We start from the raw sequence: 20,875 nt of genomic DNA on the forward strand, positions 1-20,875 counted from the left end.
TAGAAATATAAAAGTACCTCTCTGTTCTATACATGGCCAAAGGCCATATTATTTATTTGAATGTCTGTGAACTCTAGAGGTCCTGTCGACATGGTACAACTGACAAGTCTTTAAGCGTTTTGCTACATATTACTTTAACTATCCACTTGTACTTTGATTGGCCCTAATCAGCCACTGTAAAACAAACCAATCTATCCTTTACCAGCTGTAGGCCCTGTCTCTTCCACTGGGAACCAATTAGGCTCCGCCTGAAAAAAAGGTAAATGAAAACAGGTACCCAAACAGAGTGTTTTCTGCCTGGAGATGTTACCTTTGATAGAACAGGTTTACCCTCCTCATAGTGGATCTCCACATAATCCGACGACAACAAGTCACTGGGAAGTAGAAAGAGAAGGGTACATGGGTTAGTATCTGTTGTGATGACCTGCAGCCCTAACCGTCTGGCTGTGGTCTGATCTAGAACCGTGACTCAGTTTTCCTTGTGGCTTTCATGAACAACATTCAACAATCATCACAAACCTTAGGTAATCTTATTCAAACCCCATAGCCAAATACACCCAAGTCAACCTAAATACACCCACCCACATCATCTCACAGTTAAAGGTAGCTTAAATGTTGCATTCTGTGTATGCAAGATGCTGCATCAGCAGGTAAGATGCTGCATCAGCGGGTAAGATGCTGCATCAGTATGCAAGATGCTGCATCAGCGGGTAAGATGCTGCATCAGCGGGTAAGATGCTGCATCATCGGGTTAGATGCTGCATCAGCGGGTTAGATGCTGCATCAGCAGGTAAGATGCTGCATCAGCGGGTTAGATGCTGCATCAGCGGGTTAGATGCTGCATCAGCGGGTTAGATGCTGCATCAGCGGGTTAGATGCTGCATCAGCGGGTTAGATGCTGCATCAGCAGGTAAGATGCTGCATCAGCAGGTAAGATGCTGCATCAGTAGGTAAGATGCTGCATCATCGGGTTAGATGCTGCATCAGCGGGTTAGATGCTGCATCAGCGGGTAAGATGCTGCATCAGCGGGTTAGATGCTGCATCAGCGGGTTAGATGCTGCATCAGCGGGTTAGATGCTGCATCAGCGGGTTAGATGCTGCATCAGCAGGTAAGATGCATCAGATCCTTTTTGTGGAGCTGCAGGTGGTAAAGACTGTACCAATAATACATTATAAGATAGATACTGTAGGTATAACACAGTAAGGTACATGCTCTGAAACCGTTTGAAAGTCAGTCAACACAGTGGTGACAGCCAGCGTAGAAAATGGGATCCAGTGGTGACAGCCAGCGTAGAAAATGGGATCCAGTGGTGACAGCCAGCGTACAAAATGGGATCCAGTGGTGACAGCCAGCGTACAAAATGGGATCCAGTGGTGACAGCCAGCGTACAAAATGGGATCCAGTGGTGACAGCCAGAGTACAAAATGGGATCCAGTGGTGACAGCCAGCGTACAAAATGGGATCCAGAATCCATCACAAAGCTGTCATTTACAGAGTCAACAAGTGAAGTGCTCGTTGGAGTTCAAAACAATGTCAAATCTATTCTAACCTTTGGAAAACATTTAAAGCAAGAAAATATCTAAAACAATGCTTCACTATTTCACAAATGCATTGATCAGAAATAAAATCCATGACAAGCAAAAAAACATAGAAAGAACATCAGCGACTGGCATGATATTGATATAAGTAACCCAGCAAAACATATCCCCTTTCAACATGGTGTCAATGAAGCATGACATGATACATGATTGTTTGAGGCCTTTGGTTCACCTTGAGCCCCGCTGTCCTCCAGGCTGTTCCCACCGTCTGACTCAGCAAGCCATGCCACACCACACAGTTACACACAGTCAATATGTTAGCTGACCACTGACTTCAAGAGACTGCCATTTCTGCCACAACGGCACTTTTCAAGGTAACCTTGTAGATCTAATTGAACACTCCCTCCCACCCCCGGACATATAGCACCTTTTGCTGCAGATAAGTAAGAAACAAAAGATTAAGCAATGTCTTTCAAAATGTGTGTGTGTCTGACATGTTTTGAGTGATGCTCAGCGAGTAGGAAGGAAGTCCTGTACACAGTTAGGTGTAGAGAGAGAGAGAAAGAGAGAGAGAGCAGAGGGAAAGGGAGAGAGAGCGAGAGAGAGCAGAGGGAAAGGGAGAGAGAGAGAGAGAGAGCAGAGGGAAAGGGAGAGAGAGAGAGAGAGAGAGAGCAGAGGGAAAGGGAGAGAGAGAGAGAGAAAGGGATGGAGAGAGAGAGTGTCAAAGCACCAATGAAGGGCTATTTTTAGCTTGATGGATGAGACAGGGAGAGAGAGAGAGAGAGAGCGAGAGAGAGAGAGAAAGAGAGAGAGAGAGAGAGAGATGGAGAGAAAGTGAGAGAGAGAGAGAGAGAGAGAAAGAGGGGGGGAGTGCAGCATTGCAGAGTCTGGTGGGCTGGATCAGTGGAATGCAAAGATGTGTGTGTGTGTGTGTGTGTGTGTGTGTGTGTGTGTGGTGTGTGTGTGTGTGTGTGTGTGTGTGTGTGTGTGTGTTGTGTGTGTGTGTGTGTGTGTGTGTGTGTGTTGTGTGTGTAAGTGTGTAAGTGTGTGTGTGTAAGTGAGTGAGTGGAGTTTGTGGAGAAGGGAGGCCGGAGGAAGTACATGTCGCAGTGCAATGCAATGTGCAGTCAGTGTGCACGAGTGTTTATGTGTGTGTGGCTAAAGAGGAGGGAGTCCTTCCCTGAGGTCTTTGAGTCCACAGAAGACTGACAATGCAGTGTTAGAAGAGAGTGGGAGACCAGCAACTGCAGGAGGTTCTAGGGCCTGGCGGCGGACCAGCTCCAGCCCAAATTCACTGACACGCGATGCTGTCATTGCTATGTCTCTGACACATGGAAATAATCAGCTCTGCTCAGAATTGAATGGTGATGCTATGGGAGAGGGAGGACAAGACATACTGTTCTGTATCCAAGATCCAGACACACTGAATGAGTGAAGCAGTCCCAGATCAATGCTTATTAAAACAGAGGTATTATGAGCCCAATAAATACTCAATCTACAATACATTAAACCATCTGCATATAGGGGTTCTATGAAAACTATATTGGATAAATCCATTTGAATTCAATTACTTTTTAACAGCATCCCTTTTGATTTAAACCAAACTTTCTATAAATGTTTGCAAGTGATGGAAGGAAAAATCGATAAAGTTACATATCGGGATAGTATTTTTGACGATATGTTGTATAGTTTTGACAAAATCGCAACATTATTTTTGTGCTAGTAGGCTGGAACCACACTGAATTTTTCCTTCATAGCTTGTACTGGGGACAATAAAAGGCCACTAGAAAATGCGCAGTTTTGTCACACAACACAATGCCACAGATGTCTCAAATTTTGAGGGAGCGTGCAAATGGCATGCTGACTGCAGGAATGTCCACCAGAGCTGTTGCCAGAGAATGTAATGTTTATTTCTTTACCATAAGCCGCCTCTAAGGTCATTTAGAAAATTTGGCAGTACGCCCAACCGGCCTCAACCACATGTAACCATGCCAGCCTATGACCTCAACATCTGGCTTCTTAACTTGCAGGATCGTCTGAGACCAGCCACATGGACAGCTGATGAAACTGTGTTTTTGCACAACCGAAGAATTTCTGCACAAACTGTCAGAAACCGTCTCAGGGAAGCTCATCCGTGTGCTCGTCGTCCTCACCAGGGTCTTGACCTGACTTCAGTTCGCCGTCGTAACCGACTTCAGTGGGAAAATGCTCACCTTCGATGGCCACTGGCACGCTGGAGAAGTGTGCTCTTCACGGATGAATCCCGGTTTCAACTGTACCGGGCAGATGGCGTTGTGTGGGCGAACGGTTTTCTGATGTCAACGTTGTGAACAGAGTGTCCCATGGTGACGGTGGGGTTATGGTACGGGCAGGCTATGGACAATGAACACGGTTGCATTTTATCGATGGCAATTTGAATGCAGAGAGATACCGTGACGAGATCCTGAGACCCATTGTCGTGCCATTCATCTGCCGCCATCACCTCATGTTTCAGCATGATAATGCACAGCCCATGTCGCAAGAATCTGTACACAATTCCTGGAAGCTGAAAATGTCCCAGTTCTTCCATTGCCTGCATACTCACCAAACATGTCACCCATTGAGCAAGTTTGGGATGCTCAGCATGTTCCAGTTCCTGCCAATATCCAGCAACTTCGCAAAGCAGAAGTTGGACATCATTCCACAGGCCACAATCAACAGCCTGATCAACTCTATGTGAAGGAGATGTGTCGCGCTGCATGAGGCAAATAGTGGTCACACCAGATACTGACTGGTTTTCTGATTCACACCCCTACATTTTTTAAGGTATATGTGACCAGCAGATGCATATCTGTATTCCCAGTCATGTGAAATCCATAGATTAGGGCCTAATGAATTTATTTAAATTGACTGATTTCCTTATATGAACTGTAACTCAGTAAAATCTTTGAAATTGTTTAATGTTGCGTTTATATTTTTGTTCAGTGCAAATAGGGAGCCAATTTGTTTTCAGTACTTTTATTTCCTTGTCTGGACAAACTGTGTTTTTCTCATGGCTCTCTCTTGTCCCTCTGCAGCAGACATATAGTCAGCAATATGTATTGAACATCGTATCGCAATAAAATCACACTATTGAAAGCCTCCCAAGTGGTGCAGTGGTCTAAGGCACTGCATCACAGTGCTTGAGGTGTCACTACAGTAGCCAGGTTCGATTCCAGGCTGTGTCACAATGGGCTGTGACTGGGAGTCCCATAGGGCGGCGCACAATTGGCCCAGTGTTGTAAAGCTGTGGGGGCTTTACTTGGCTCATTGTGTTCTAGTGACTCCTGCTGATCAAGGGTTGGTCTGAGGAGCTATTTAGGTTTGCAGCTAGCCTAGCTGCTAGCTAGCTCCATATCAAGCTATTACACAACGTGCCTACCACTTTGAAGATGCAAAATATTTTTTACTGTGAAACAAACAAGAAATAAGACAAAAAAAACAGAAATCTTGAGTGTGCATAACTATTCACCCCCCCAAAGTCAATACTTTGTAGAGCCACCTTTTGTAGCAATTACAGCTGCAAGTATTTTGGGGTATGTCTCTATAAGCTTGGCACATCTAGCCACTGGGATTTTAGCCCATTCTTCAAGGCAAAACTGCTCCAGCTCCTTCAAGTTGGATGGGTTCCACTGGTGTACAGCAATCTCTAAGTCATTCCACAGATTCTCAATTGGATTGAAGTCTGGGCTTTGACTAGGCCATTCCAAGACACTTAAATGTTTCCCCTTAACCCGTCAAGTATTGCTTTATCAGTATTCTTAGGGTCATTGTCCTGCTGGAAGGTAAACCTCCGTCCCAGTCTCAAATCTCTAGAAGACTGAAACAGGTTTCGTTCCAGGAATTTCCCTGTATTTAGCGCCATCCATCATTTCTTCAATTCTGACCAGTTTCCCAGTCCCTGTCATCATTTCTTCAATTCTGACCAGTTTCCCAGTCCCGATTAAAAACATCCCCACAGCATGATGCTGCCACCACCATGCTTCACTGTGGGGATGGTGTTCTCGGGGTGATGGGAGGTGTTGGGTTTGCGCCAGACATAGTGTTTTCCTTGATGGCCAAAAAGCTCAATTTTAGTCTCATCTGACCAGAGTACATTCTTCCATATGTTTGGGGAGTCTCCCACATGCCTGTTGGCGAACACTAAACGTGTTTGCTTATTTTTTTCTCTAAGCACTGGCTTTCTTCTGGCCACTCTTCCATAAAGCCCAGCTCTGTGGAGTGTATGGCTTAAAGTAGTAATATGGACAGATACTCCAATCTCCGCTGTGGAGCATTGCAGCGCTTTCAGGGTTATCTTTGGTCTCTTTGTTGCTTCTCTGATTAATGCCCTCCTTGCCTGGTCCGTGAGTTTTGGTGGGCGGCCCTCTCTTGGCAGGTTTGTTGTGGTGCCATATTCTTGAATTTTTTTTATAATGGATTCAATGGTGCTCCGTGGGATGTTCTAAGTCTCTGATATTTTTTATAACCCAACCCTGATATGTACTTCTCCACAACTTCATCCCTGTTTGGAGAGCTCCTTGGTCTTCATGGTTCCACTTGCTTGGTGGTGCCCCTTGCTTAGTGGTGTTGCAGACTCTGGGGCCTTTCAGAACAGGTGTATGTATACTGAGATCATGTGACAGATCCTGTGACACTTAGATTGCACACAGGTGGACTTTATTTAACTAATTATGTGACCTCTGAAGGTAATTGGTTGCATCTTATTTAGGGGCTTCATAGCAAAGGGGTGAATACATATGCACGCACCACTTTTCCGTTTTTTATTTTGGGGAATTTCTTGAAACAAGTAAAAAAAAATGTCCTTTCACTTCACCAATTTGGACTATTTTGTGTATGTCCATTACATGAAATCCAAATAAAAATCCATTTAAATTACAGGTTGTAATGCAACAAAATATGAAAAACACCAAGGGGGATGAATACTTTTGCAAGGCGCTGTATATCTTCCTTAACGAGGACTATCCTGAAGCTGTGCGTCAGAAGAGGAAAGAACTGATCCCAGTCATGAAAGCTGCCTGAGAGCGTGGACACATTCCTTACATCCGTTATGACAGGCTCATTGTCCACCCTCCCTCCCAGAAGCCTGGAGGGGATGAGAGAGCCAAGCCTATGGGTTCGTAGCTTCAACCCCGCAGCGAACACACACACACACACACACACACACATACACACACACACACACACATTGATTAATGGACTGCTGAATGTATATTTTTGTCTCTTGCTTTGTTTGCTCGTTTTAGTGTTATGTCTATCTCTGATAAGCCCCCCAGGAAAGGGCTGAAAATAGCCCATATTAATATATTTAGCCTTAGAAATAAGGTTAATGAAATCAATTACTTGCTAGCATCAGATAACATTAATATATTAGCAATTTCTGAGACTCACTTAAATAATTAATTTGATGATACAGCAGTAGCAAAAAAAGGATATAACATCTATAGAAGAGACAGAAATGCTTATGGGGGAAGTGTTGCTCTATATATTCAGAGCCATATCCCTGTAATGCTTAGAGAATATCTTATGTCAAGTGTTATTGAAGTGTTGTGGTTGCAGGTTCACTTGGCACATCTAAAGCCTTTCTTTTGGGATGTTTCTATAGGCCACCAAGTGAGAACAGTCAGTCTCTAAATTATATTTGTGAAATGCTTGAAAATGTATGCTATGTAAACAGAGAGGTCTACTTTCTTGGGGACTTGAATGTTGACTGGTTTTCATCAAGCTGTCCGCTCAAGAGGAAGCTTCTCACTGTAACCAGTGCCTGTAATCTGGTTCAGGTTATTAATCAACCTACCAGGATGTTTACAAACACTACAGGAACAAGATCATCCACATGTATCGATCACATTTTTACTAATACCGTAGAACTTTGTTCTAAAGCTGGATCACAATATAGTGGCTATATCCGGGAAAGCCAAAGTTCAAACAGCTGGGACTAAAATAGTATATAAGAGATCATACAAAAGATTTTGCTGTGACTGTTAAGTGGATGATGTAAAAAATATTTGTTGGTCTGATGTGATTAATGAGGATCATCCAGATGCTGCACTTTATGAATTTATGAAATTGCTTCTTCCAATTATTGATAAACATGCACCTGTCAAGAAACTGACTGTTAGAACTGTTAAGGCTCCATGGATTGATGAGGAATTGAAAAACTGTATGGTTGAAAGAGATGGAGCAAAAGAGGTGGCTAATAAGTCTAGCTGCACATCTTACTTCAAATTGAGAAATGATGTGATTAAACTCAACAAAATGAAGAATAAACTTTATTATGAAGCCAAGATCAATGACATAAAGAATGATGGAAAAATACTTTGGAGTACTTTAAATGAAATGATGTGCAGAAAGACATTTTTCATGGATCATGTCCACATCATCCGAAAGTATCTAAAATTGACTGTGAAGCTCAACAATGTCACTTATAGATGATATGAACGTCATGCACCAAAAATGCTAATATATCAGTAGCATGACTTGAATGGGATTTGTGCGACAAATGCTTACAGGGAAAGAAACCACTATCCCTTTAAGAATAACAAACTCCATTATGCTGAAAATATGTTCTCCAGGTGCAATAGTGACAGGTAGCAGTGAGCAGGGGGTAGAAGTTGTGCCCATTGGAGGGTTGCAGACCTATCTATATTTAGATCAGCACTGTCGCAGCTACAACAGTGAACACAATTCATCCTACCCATAGACACAGACAACAAAAAACATGCGCCAAAGTAAGCTCACTCACAAACAATGAAGAACAACATAGAATCTGGTCACAAAGCACAGCTTCTCTTCACTTCTGCAGATCGACGTAGGTAGTCATTAAGCAGACGTTCTTATCCAGAGCGACTTACATTTGCAATTAGAGTTAAGGGCCTTGCTCAAGGGCACATAAACAGATTTTTTTTAAACTAGTCTTTTTTTAACTAGGCTCAGGGATCCGAACCAGCGACCTTTTGGTTACTTGCCCAACGCTCTTAACAGCTAGGCTACCTGCTGCCCCGCCGCCCAGGTCGTTGTCTAATTATCATCTGATAAAAAAACTGATAAAAAAAAACACTTGTGTTCTTGCTTAAACCCTATTGTTCAAAGCCTGTTGTGCAATTGTGAGTGTTGGGACTGAGAGTAACAGCAAAACTAGTTTGTGTTGTGAGGACCGGAGATGGTTAAGTTCTCAGGTCAGGGACAGGACATCAACACCTCATGTCTCTACATGCTTCCTGCTGTAGTTTACTGTGTGTGTGTGTGTGTGTGTGTGTGTGTGTGTGTGTGCGTGCGTGCGTGCGTGTGTGTGTGTGTGTGCGTGCGTGTGTGTGTGGGCCAGGTGATAATCTATACACCAAGCTACATGGTTCTAGATTACATGGCTATAAACTACCACGATCCCTACTCCCTCTGACAGTGATTAAGGCATAGTGGACCCATGGTCAAACGTCCCCAAACAGAGTGCCAACATCTGGCCCCTGGCAATCAGGAACAACAACCCTCTGACAGCATTGGTCCATATGACCACTTCCCCCATCTCTACTGCCATCCTTCACATGGTCATCAGACCACACCACCTTCACATGGTCATCAGACCCCACTACCTTCACATGGTCATCAGACCACACCACCTTCACATGGTCATCAGACCCCACTACCTTCACATGGTCATCAGACCACACCACCTTCACATGGTCATCAGACCACGCTACCTTCACATGGTCATCAGACCACACTACCTTCACATGGTCATCAGACCACGCTACCTTCACATGGTCATCAGACCACGCTACCTTCACATGGTCATCAGACCACGCCACCTTCACATGGTCATCAGACCACACTACCTTCACATGGTCATCAGACCACACCACCTTCACATGGTCATCAGACCACACTACCTTCACATGGTCATCAGACCACACTACCTTCACATGGTCATCAGACCACACTACCTTCACATGGTCATCAGACCACACTACCTTCACATGGTCATCAGACCACACTACCTTCACATGGTCATCAGACCACACTACCTTCACATGGTCATCAGACCACACTACCTTCACATGGTCATCAGACCACGCTACCTTCACATGGTCATCAGACCACACTACCTTCACATGGTCATCAAACCACACCACCTTCACATGGTCATCAGACCACACTACCTTCACATGGTCATCAGACCACGCTACCTTCAGTAGTCGATGTCTACCATGAGTCTCCATGCTTCCCCATTCCTCTATTCACTTGAAAAGACAATGCATTTACCATGCTCATTCTATAAGTGGTAATTTAGCTTGTTATAGTCAGCCCACACCATAATATATGTTCACGGTCATAGTAGCTAATGTTGATCATGTGACAGTGCTGAGAAGGCTGATGGTGGTCACAATATGAAGTCTACCAGTGATAAGACAAACAGGCAGTCTCTCTCTCTCAAGATGACCTGTTCAATCGCCATAGCAGACCCCATTATCTACGTGAGGCCCTGCATGAATCATTCACATGAGGCGGCAGGTAGCCTGGCGGATAAGGAGAGTTGGGACAGTAACTGAAAGGTTGCTTGATCGAATCCCCGAGCTGACAAGGTAAAAATCTGTCGTTCTGCCCCTGTGAAAGGCAGTTAACCCACTGTTCCTTGGGCGTGGTGGATGTTGATTAAGCCAGCCATCCGCACCTCTCTGATTCAGAGGGGTTGGGTTAAATGTGGAAGACACATTTCAGTTGAATGCATTCAGTTAGACAACTGACTGGGTATCTTCCTTTAATACACCTCATTACAAGTGAAAAAATCACATAGAACTCCCAGGAATCATGGGGCCTGTCACTTTTGATTTAAAGATGTCCCACTCAACCCAATATGGTGTTCTCCATATCAATGAGTATAGCCTGTCAGCCATGCAAAATGTGTCTACTGTTGTAACCATGACCTGGACAACAGAAGCTGTCAGCTAGCCTGTTAGCCATAATGTGTCTACTGTTGTAACCATGACCTGGACAACAGAAGCTGTCAGCTAGCCTGTCAGCCATAATGTGTCTACTGTTGTAACCATGACCTGGACAACAGAAGCTGTCAGCTAGCCTGTTAGCCATAATGTGTCTACTGTTGTAACCATGACCTGGACAACAGAAGCTGTCAGCTAGCCTGTTAGCCATAATGTGTCTACTGTTGTAACCATGACCTGGACAACAGAAGCTGTCAGCTAGCCTGTTAGCCATAATGTGTCTACTGTTGTAACCATGACCTGGACAACAGAAGCTGTAGTTGGATGTGTTCCACACACTGGATCTGGATCAAAATGGAAGACTGCTCAGAAAATGACTCCTTAAGTTCATATAAAAAGACGTCTCTGCTGTAAAACATGAAAAACCAAGAGCAGGGCAACACCTAAATTCCCATAATTCATCACTGTTAGTAAATCCCCATGCCTATTTCATAAGCTAACATATCCGCCTGCTGTCCAAACTGTATTGAGTAAGAACAGTGAGGTTTAAGGTAGATAAAAGCTCTTACTTGTTTAACGTTAGGTCCAGTACAAATCTGGAGCCAAAGGCCTCTAACTGGAAACTGGCTTGGGCAAGATGGACTGCCTGTGGAACAGACAGAATGTTAAACACATCCCTGTGAAAACACAGGTCACTGTGTTCACTTCTTATCAGGCTGTTTTCCTTTCTATTTATAGCTATACTGGAAGAATGATCACCCTTGATAATGGTAATGGTAAGAGTAGATATAGCGCTATACAAATTAAATGTATTATTATTATTATTAGTTAATAACCATACAATTAGAATCTTATAGCCATGGGTATTACATTGAGAAATTGCAACTGTAATAATGACTGTAAGGAATGGCATGCCAACTTCACTGCCAATCCAAGTTAAGTAAGTCCCTTGCATATCAAGTAAAATAGTTAATCACCCTCACAATGCTCTCATTGATGATTCTGTCTAGACTATCATTTCAATCAAAGTATACCCAGTCATCCGTTTACTTTATCCAGTGTGCCAACATGGACACGTGTACTTCCATTGACAAGTATAACCTCACTGCAACTCTGAGGTTGTAATAGGATGACCCTCCCATATGCATATTAGTCTGGTATGTTGTCATACCTGGTCATGACCCTCTGTGACCTGGTTCCTAGTCCGGGTGTCCAGGTCATGGTAAGTGCTCTCTGAGTCCTCCTTCAGGTAATAGATGAGCCGAGAAGGGTAGGTGATCACATGCTCAGCCGCACGGTGACTTGTGTTATCTGTGGCCGCTGCTGCAGTTTCCTCTCGCTCCAACAATAATGGTTCTGCGTCCCTCTCCACCACCTCATTCTCTCCTCCTTGAGAAAGTGCAGAAGAGGAAATACCCCACCACCACACGAGCATGTGACAGTCAGTTGGCACTCTGCATAGCCCCCACATAAGGAAGCCTGTCAATCATAATCTAATCATGTAAAACATTGCTGCTACTGCAGGAATTGCTCATGACTTCCCCATTCCTCCTGGATACAGAGGAGAGAGAGTAAAGTACATATTGCTGTATAATGTTGTGTATTCAAACCATTTGAGTATAGCAGGGTATGGCAGAAAAATATGACATAACATTTTCAAAATCTACCTAACAATTATACCTGGGGATTCCCATAAAAATGCTTACAATGCAATACACAATTATAAAAACTACAAATAATGTGCAATTCCATTACATAAAACTCTAGTTGACTTCAACAAAAAGAAAAAGATCAATTAAATATGACAGACTGGGTAGACTACTTTATGTTTCGTTGAATATTATTCTACTATTGGAAATAGCACCGTTCAATTCATAATATAAGCGCCTTGATAAGGTCAATGCTGGGAAATAATGTCTCAAAGATCAGCAGTTTATAAAGGTGTGCTGATCTTCGTTGAGGTACTAATAATGTCGTGGAAATATTCAGTCAATAATATTTCTCAAATACCGGAGCCTGTGAGTTCAAATAGACTTTTATTACAACATAATAAAAGCCGAGCTGGTTCATGAAAACAACTGCCTTTTCAACCTCGGCACACAATCATTTGTCCTCTTTACATCACACTCATAGTAACTTCTCTTCATGATTCATCCCCTCTGACATTTAGTCCCCATTATCTTATTGCCTTGCACTGATTTTAGTTTGGTTTCATATTAGGGCATGGAACCATTAGAACCATAGCAATAGTTCAAAAATAAACAGACATGTCATCCTGCTAACTCCTCCCAATATGAACACTCGTGTTCTGGAAAAGTCCCAATGGGCGTAACCATAGGAACATTTAGATATTAGGCCATAGCACTGGTACAGAAATAAAAAGTCATGTACACTCCCCAGACAGGTGCATGTCTAATGGTGTCTAATGACCCAGAGCACATATAGAGTGCACTATTCTTGCTGGCTCCTCTGAAATGAGCACACACGTTCTGGAAAATACCCAATAATAACTGGACAAAATGGTAGGCCTAGAGTTAAAATGACTTAATGTCAAACATTCCTCACAAGTTCATTTAGATATATTTCATGTTCATAACCTGAACAAAAAAGATACTTAGCCCACTCTCTCAACGTCACTTAAAAAGACTTGTCCTCCGGACCAGACACTTCCGTCACAAATTAGAAACAGCACAGCGAGAAAAACGAACATATCTATCAGATAACGACACAAAGGAGCATGCAAGTTACTAGATGTACCTGATACCGTTCTGACTGGGCTAAGAACATGCAAGTAGACTACATACCGATTGATGCTATGGATGAATGGAGCCCGGATGCAAGGATGCTCACGAGCAAATTTGCTAGAAATATCAAATGCATGATTCATATTTGATATTTTAAAATATATGTATATCAACACGTCAACGCAGTAATTATCTTCCGGCCCGTTATAGCGGGGGAGATGTCGTTTACGGGAAATTCTTCATGTATCCAGTCACTGGGGGAGAGGACTCCTGCAGCATCGGGCGCGGGGCGAATGGAAGGCGATGGCCAGCCACTTGAAATCAACCAGCAGACTCTATGCTGCATCCGCGCAAGTGCGGTGTTTTTAACAATTCAATATAAATCCACGCTTTGCCCGCGCGCACATAGCACAGGCTCGTGCACGAGCTTTAAAAGTACAAGCAAGTGCTTTTTTCACAGGGAAGATATCCCCGCATCCCAGAGATCATCTGCTTGAACTGCTTCCCATCCCTACTGCATTAATGTATTGTAGTGTTTAATGTCATGTCTACTCTGTCTATCCACTGTATTTTACATAGTCAAAATAAATAGTGAGCAGTTGTGTGATATGGTGGGTAGGCTAATGTATATGGCCTATGTATTTTACAGACGGATTATTCATATTTTACTGTATTCTGCTCCACAGTGCCCATCTCTGTCTAATCTCACAGTGATAAACATCATAACAGCTGAATAGCTATTTTGATGGGAATTATTTGTATTGTTTTGTCGATCATCGTGGCCTTCCCTTAAACAGGGTAAGAGTGTTCATTAAAATGCAACAAAATGTGTGGGATTTTGTTGACTGATCAAAGTCTAGACTAAATGGTCTACGATCTGTCTTGGGAAATTGTGTGTGATACAGATTCCCACACAGACAGATCCTATACGATCGGAGCTTGTAGGAGAGTATATCTGCTTCGCTAATGCTATAGTTCAAAGGTTCAAAGGACACAATCAATGTCGATGATTGCCTGCATGTCTGTGTTTTAAATATTTGATAAAGCTTTGCATAAAACACGTGGCACCGTCAGATTTCATGTCCACAGCGCTTTTAAACAGTCAAGGAAATGCTCAGAGAAGGCAGTACTTCAATCATGTTTTTAAGACAGCGCCCAGCAAGTCCAGTTCAAATAATGTATGGGTCCAACAATTTCACACACACACACACACACACACACACACACACACACACACACACACACACACACACACACACACACACACACACACACACACACATCCTATCATGAGGCGGCAGGTAGTCTAGCGGGTAAGAGCTTTTTTAGACCAGTAACCGAAAGGTCGCTGGTTTGAATCCTAACCCGTCGATGTGCCCTTGAGCAAGGCACTTAACCCTAGTTGCTCTGGATAAGAGTGTCTGCTACATTACTAAAATGTAAATGATCCTGCAGGATATGACAGCTCCTCACTCAGGGCTAAATGGGTCTGCAGTGAGATGGTCGCTTGGCAGAGATAAGAGAAAAGCCTGTTTTGTTATCTCACGACGCCAAGACGGGGTAATACGTGAGCAGTGCTCCAACTAAAGGACATCGCTTGGAGATTTAATTTGCACCAACGGATTTATTTTTAGCTTCATCAATCAATCAAACAACAACTTTGGAATGCTGAGGATTTTCATTTGGTAACTTTAAACTTGACATCAAATCTAAAATCTGAACAAGATGATGAGGAGTGATTGTAAAACAACCAAATAATGCAATATCTGTGTTCGTGATGACCAGAGTTACTTACCGGACTCTAGACTGATTTAGACTCGGTATATTGAGCTGCTCCTGTATGATGTGCTACACTACAGTAAATCATGTTGCTTGGTTAGACTATATAAATGTTCTATTGTAGGCTGGTGCTTAGAACTTCTGAGATTTCATTGCCAGTGGTCAACCAGTCGGGAAATCCGTCCTGAACTGTTCTATAAATCATGCGATCTTTTTTTTGACAGACTACATGTATAACGATTATACAATCTTACACAAGGCATTCCTTCCTTTACCCCAGTACTCCTCATTCTTATACAGCGCAAGTGACGCGTCAGTGGACGCGCCTACCGGACGACAACACAACTCCTCCAATATGTATTACGGCGTAACGGGTTTATGCACAGCACAGACTAACGAAGATACCCGAACAGGAACAATACCTCAACTCCAGTGATAAAATAGGGATGGAGTTTGAAATTTCAATTAAACATATCACTGAATGAGACAAATTGTAAAGTATTGGCAGTTGCTATAGCCTAACGTTAACGCCGTTGAACTTCTGAACGTTTTTATTTTGACTGATTCCGACTCCGAGAGGATTGGCAGGACATAGTAACTTTCAGCGACTGGAAGGTATGTATATATATATATATATATATATATATAGGCTACTGTATAAGTAGACTAGGCTCTCGTGGCTGTTGGATAACGCATAGGAAAATTGACAGCATCTGCAAAATATCAGATGTAGTTTTTTTCTGACCAATCAGTGTTATCTGTATTTTATAGAATACGCCCAGCTCACGCATGTCTATGTTAGTAATAGTTTCATAGCTCACATACTTGTATCATGTGGCAAATTATTTTAAAACAATATACATTTTTATTAGGCCTGCAGTTAAATGTTAGATTATGTGGTACGGGTTATGAAGTGTTTCTACTGTTGCCGTCAGTTTATATCTGACTATAGACCTTCAAGGCCCAAGTTAGAGGAACTGAGACTGAAGAGACTGTGTTTTCCACATTTGTGTAGGTTGGAGGTTTCCTGTGTTTTAAAGGTCCCAAGTTTATGTTAATTCCCAGAAGAAACAGACAAGCAGGGTGATTTCCTGATTTAGTGTGTGTGTGTGTGAAGGGTGTGTGTGTGTGTGTGTGTGTGTATGTATGTATGTATGTGTGTGTGTGTGTGTGTGTGTGTGTGTGTGTGTGTGTGTGTGTGTGTGTGTGTGTGTGTGTGTGTGTGTGTGTGAAGGGTGTGTGTGTGTGTGTGAAGGGTGTGTGTGTGTGTGTGTGTGTGTGTGTGAAGGGTGTGTGTGTGTGTGTGTGTGTGTGTGTGTGTGTGTGTGTGTGTGTGAAGGGTGTGTGTGTGTGTGTGTGTGTGAAGGGTGTGTGTGTGTGTGTGTGTGTGTGTGTGTGTGCGTGCGTGCGTGTGTGTGTGTGAAGGGTGTGGGCACTCCACATCCCCTCTTTTTCTAGTTGGCTTACTAATGATGACACTGTTCCAGGAAAAGGACCAACCCAGCTGCATTTTACAATCTCCGTTTTAAAACATCTGGAGGAACTGTGACCTGGATAAGTACAAGGGCATTCAGGTGAAGAATCTATGATATCTAAACATTATGGGCTATTATGACATAACAGTAGGCTATGTGTTGACAGAAAGTCTGGTAACATATATTAAGTTCTTATACTCGTGCGGTTACACAGTAATTAACAACATTGTGTTAAAATGAGTAATTATTGTTTCTAAACTACACCGGTACCAGAGCAACTTTTACTGAAAAATCCACATATTGAAAGGATGTATCTTATCATTGCTTTCTCATTCTTGCAGGACCTCGGCTTACAAATGGTAGGTAGTGTAGCAGCAATGGAAGAATCCATGGAGGACTATGGCAATTACACCTACGATTATCTGGAGTATGGAGACTTCGAAGAAGAAAAAGTCAGAGATGGATACTCCCAAAAGGAGGCTATGCACATCATATCAGTAGTCATGTATAGTATTTCATTCGTGCTCGGTGTCATGGGAAATGGAATAGTCATATGGGTGATGGCATTTAAAAGCAAACGGACAGTGAACAGTGTATGGTTGCTGAACATGGCCATCGCAGATTTTGTGTTTGTGCTCTTTTTACCCTTCTCTATCGACTACGTTCTTCGAGACTTCCACTGGTCCTTTGGGCTGGTCATGTGTAAGCTAAACTCGTTTGTGTCTGTGATGAACATGTATGCCAGTGTGCTCTTTCTCACAATGCTCAGTCTAGACAGGTATGTCTCATTGATCCACCTTAGCTGGTGTCAGAGGTGTCGCAGTGTATGGCGAGCCTGGTTCGTATGTGGCTGTGTGTGGGGGGTGTCTGCTCTACTGAGCCTCCCTACCCTGATATTCCGTGACACTGTGAGTTATCGTGACCGGGTGATGTGCTTCAACAACTTCAATGTCCAGGACAGACATACAGCTGCTGTGAGACACGTTACATTGGTGGTCGTCCGTACTGCAGTGGGATTCCTGCTGCCCTTCAGTGCCGTCTGTGTGACTGGAATTCTCCTGGCAATCAAAGTCCACCAGTCTGACAATTCTGTGTCCCTGTCTAGCTTTTCTAAGACAGTTTCAGCTGTCATTCTGGCCTTCTTTTTGTGCTGGGCACCGTTCCATACCTTTAGTTTAATGGAGCTTTCCTTCCACTCATCACTGTACCTACATGCTGTTCTGAAGACAGGCTTTCCTCTTGCTACTAGCTTAGCCTATTTCAACAGCTGCGTCAACCCCTTCATCTACATGCTGGTGGGTAAGAAGGTTCGCCAGCTCCTGAAACGCTCGTGTCTGGACATCACAAAGAGTTCTCTGCGGGAGCTCAACCAGTCCATCTCTGCAACTGAATCAGTGACTGTAGCAGACATAAGACCTCCATACATCAGTTCACCACAGGATCCCACAGAATCATCAGCTGTTTGATTATACTGACCTAATCCCACAGTTACCTATAGCACAAACCAGCAGAAACTGTTATTTGACCTAAAAGAACCAGCCTGACCATTTTTTTAGTCCAAATGTGACTTATTTTATATTTTACTTTAGTGTAACATTTGTGCTAGTTGTTTGAGTTGGATACTTCCAAGTAGCAATTACTTTGAGTGCCAACGTCTGTTTGAGTGCCCTCATAGGAAAACTTGAGTAAAGACGTGCGCTGAAAGTATAACTTGCACAGGGGAAAAGAGGCAACTTTAATGATTTTAAAAATAAGTATCTGATCCAATTTACCCCGAAGACATATAGGAAAGGGGGCCACCCTTCCCCACTGTCTCTGGAACAGGCTGTCTCTGGAACAGGAATGATTAGAAGCAGATCTACCATTTTCATAAACACTTTGTATTTAGATTTCGGTCATCAAACAAATCCAAGTTCAACCCTGATGGGAATTTAGTCCTTCTCTTTACGTTGAAAAGTTTTCCATTACAAGTTGATTTGTTGTTGTAGTGTACTCTGTTATTATATGGCTGCTGTACACATGGGACAAATTCTATTAGGCCGTTATTTTTATTTTCTAATTATATTAAGCGTATAAATTAATCTCAATGTTTACATTACATTTTCCAATAGTGTTCACATTGTCAATCACTGTGTGGGATTTCTTTTGTGGGAATTTGAAATATATGAGGGAAATTTGGCATGCAATTGATTTGTTAATTATAATATACTTGAGTCAAAGGAATAAACAATGAATCCAGTCCCTTCTCTGTATTGGTAGTGGGTTTTAAAATGTATTCCTTCTCTCTATTGGTAGTGGGTTTTAGTATGTATTCCTTCTGTGTATTGGTAGTGGGTTTTAATATGTATTCCTTCTGTGTATTGGTAGTGGGTTTTAGTATGTATTCCTTCTGTGTATTGGTAGTGCGTTTTAATATGTATTCCTTCTGTGTATTGGTAGTGGGTTTTAGTATGTATTCCTTCTGTGTATTGGTAGTGGGTTTTAGTATGTATTCCTTCTCTGTATTGGTAGTGGGTTTTAGTATGTATTCCTTCTGTGTATTGGTAGTGGGTTTTAGTATGTATTCCTTCTGTGTATTGGTAGTGGGTTTTAGTATGTATTCCTTCTCTGTATTGGTAGTGGGTTTTAGTATGTATTCCTTCTCTGTATTGGTAGTGGGTTTTAGTATGTATTCCTTCTGTGTATTGGTAGTGGGTTTTAATATGTATTCCTTCAGTGTATTGGTAGTGGGTTTTAATATGTATTCCTTCAGTGTTATACAGATGCAGTGCCAGAAGTGTCGCTATATGGTGTGGTTCTCAATCTAACAGGACCAACGGTATATTGCCTGTAACCTCAATTATGGTTACAATACCTTGTAGATGGAATAAAAATACTACACGCATAGTTGATGAAAGCAGGAAACACAAGACCTGAGTACCTAACACCTATTCACGTGTAGCTAGAGAGAGTGTTGCCGCTCTCCACTCTCACAGATGTGCATATCCAATAAAGGTGTTTCACTGTACTTGTGCACGTGACAATAAAACTTGGAACAGTACCTCACTTAGTCCTAACTGCTGGCTTCCTGAAGTTCAGTCCAGTTGTTTACAATGTAAATGCAGCTATTTCCTGTTATTGCCAAAACCCCCTTAGCAAACAAACCCAGATGAGTTGAGTTTGGTTGAGTGAAGTCCACATCTGGGACCATGGCCTCAAAGAACATCAACTGTATCATTGTTGTATTAATTGACCCCATTTCTACCAATATTGTCACGCCTGCCCCCGCTCCCAATCTCTGTGCTCAAGCGTGCCAGGCGGCCCATCATTACGCACACCTGTCACCATCGTTATGCGCATCAGCGCTTTATTGGACTCACCTGGACTCCATCACTTATTGATTGCCTCCCCTATATCTGTCTATTCCTCAGTTTCATCCCCGTGTCAGCATTAATGTTGTTTTGTTACCCCTGTCCAGACGTTGTCCTTGATTAGTGTCATGTCGGTTATTTATTAAATATTCACTACCTGTACTTGCTTCTCGTCTCCAAGTGTCTGTCCTCACAAATATATTGATACAACGTTTGGAAAAGTGGGCTATTGTCACAGTTGTCGTAAGGAGAAGCGGACCAAAGTGCAGCGTGTGTGTCGTTCCACATTTTATTTACACTGTGAAACTATGCGATACATAAACATAAACTAAAGAACAAAACAACAAACCGTGATGCAGAGTTGAAACATACACTACTCAAAAAACAATCTCCCACAAACCCAGGTGGAAAAAAACCCTACTTAAGTATGATCTCCAATTAGAGACAACGAGGACCAGCTGCCTCTAATTGGAGATCATCCCAACATAGAAATACAAAACTAGAACCTGAAAACATAGAAATAGACAACATAGGGAAAAAAACGTGCCATGCCCTGACCTACTCTACCATAGAAAATAACATCTTTCTATGGTCAGGATGTGACAGTACTCCCCCCCCCCCGCAAAGGTGCGGACTCCGACCGCACCTAAACAAAACAGCAACAAACCCCTCCCCCCAAAAAAAGGAGGGTAGGGTGGGTAACTATTGTCTGGTGCAGTACACATAACCTTCTCATCCCGCGGATCCTCCCACAGAGGAGGCGGCTCCGGTTCGGGGCGTAACCCCCGCTCCGCCCGCTGATCCCTCTGCTTCTGTGCAACCGGACCGCGGATCGTTGTCGGAGGAACCGGACTGCAGATCGTCGAAGGAGGAACCGGACCGCGGATCATCGCCAGAGACTCTGGGCTGCGGGCCGCCGCCGGAGACTCTGGGATGCGGGCCGCCGCCGGAGACTCTGGGCTGCGGGCCGTCGCCGGAGACTCTGGGCTGCGGACCGTCGCCGAGGGGGCCGGACTGCGGACCGTCGCTGGAG

General features: G+C 43.1%; 2 protein-coding genes across 4 annotated transcripts in view; one reads left to right on the forward strand and one right to left on the reverse strand.

The window, feature by feature from the left end:
* LOC115155491 (disintegrin and metalloproteinase domain-containing protein 23-like) overlaps nucleotides 1–13,590 on the reverse strand; it is a 44,577-nt gene extending 30,987 nt beyond the window's left edge. For 2 of the 3 annotated variants that reach the window (XR_003868092.1, XM_029702133.1), the window contains exons 1-4: nucleotides 13,299–13,590; nucleotides 11,666–11,883; nucleotides 11,064–11,140; nucleotides 311–374 (exon numbers count right to left, since the gene is read on the reverse strand). Coding sequence is in view for 2 of the 3 variants with exons in the window: in XM_029702133.1 (XP_029557993.1) it covers nucleotides 311–374; nucleotides 11,064–11,140; nucleotides 11,666–11,883; nucleotides 13,299–13,374 (435 nt within the window). In the remaining variant the exon portion in view is untranslated. The remainder of the gene's footprint in view (nucleotides 1–310; nucleotides 375–11,063; nucleotides 11,141–11,665; nucleotides 11,884–13,298) is intronic. The other variant, XM_029702134.1, reaches the window with a different exon arrangement.
* A 1,723-nt stretch (nucleotides 13,591–15,313) lies between these two features.
* Nucleotides 15,314–20,004, forward strand: LOC115155492 (G-protein coupled receptor 1). Its single transcript, XM_029702135.1, has 3 exons — nucleotides 15,314–15,632; nucleotides 16,505–16,591; nucleotides 16,834–20,004. The coding sequence occupies exon 3, from the start codon at nucleotides 16,849–16,851 to the stop codon at nucleotides 17,956–17,958; it is 1,110 nt and encodes a 369-aa protein (XP_029557995.1). The 5' UTR covers nucleotides 15,314–15,632; nucleotides 16,505–16,591; nucleotides 16,834–16,848; the 3' UTR covers nucleotides 17,959–20,004.
* Nucleotides 20,005–20,875: the final 871 nt, after the last annotated feature.

Source organism: Salmo trutta, chromosome 20, assembly GCF_901001165.1.
Source record: "Salmo trutta chromosome 20, fSalTru1.1, whole genome shotgun sequence".
Lineage (NCBI taxonomy): Eukaryota > Metazoa > Chordata > Actinopteri > Salmoniformes > Salmonidae > Salmo > Salmo trutta.

Excerpts from the sequence above, each read along its gene's own strand:
- LOC115155492 (XM_029702135.1), top strand. The coding sequence starts at position 16,849 with ATGGTAGGTAGTGTAGCAGCAATGGAAGAATCCATGGAGGACTATGGC.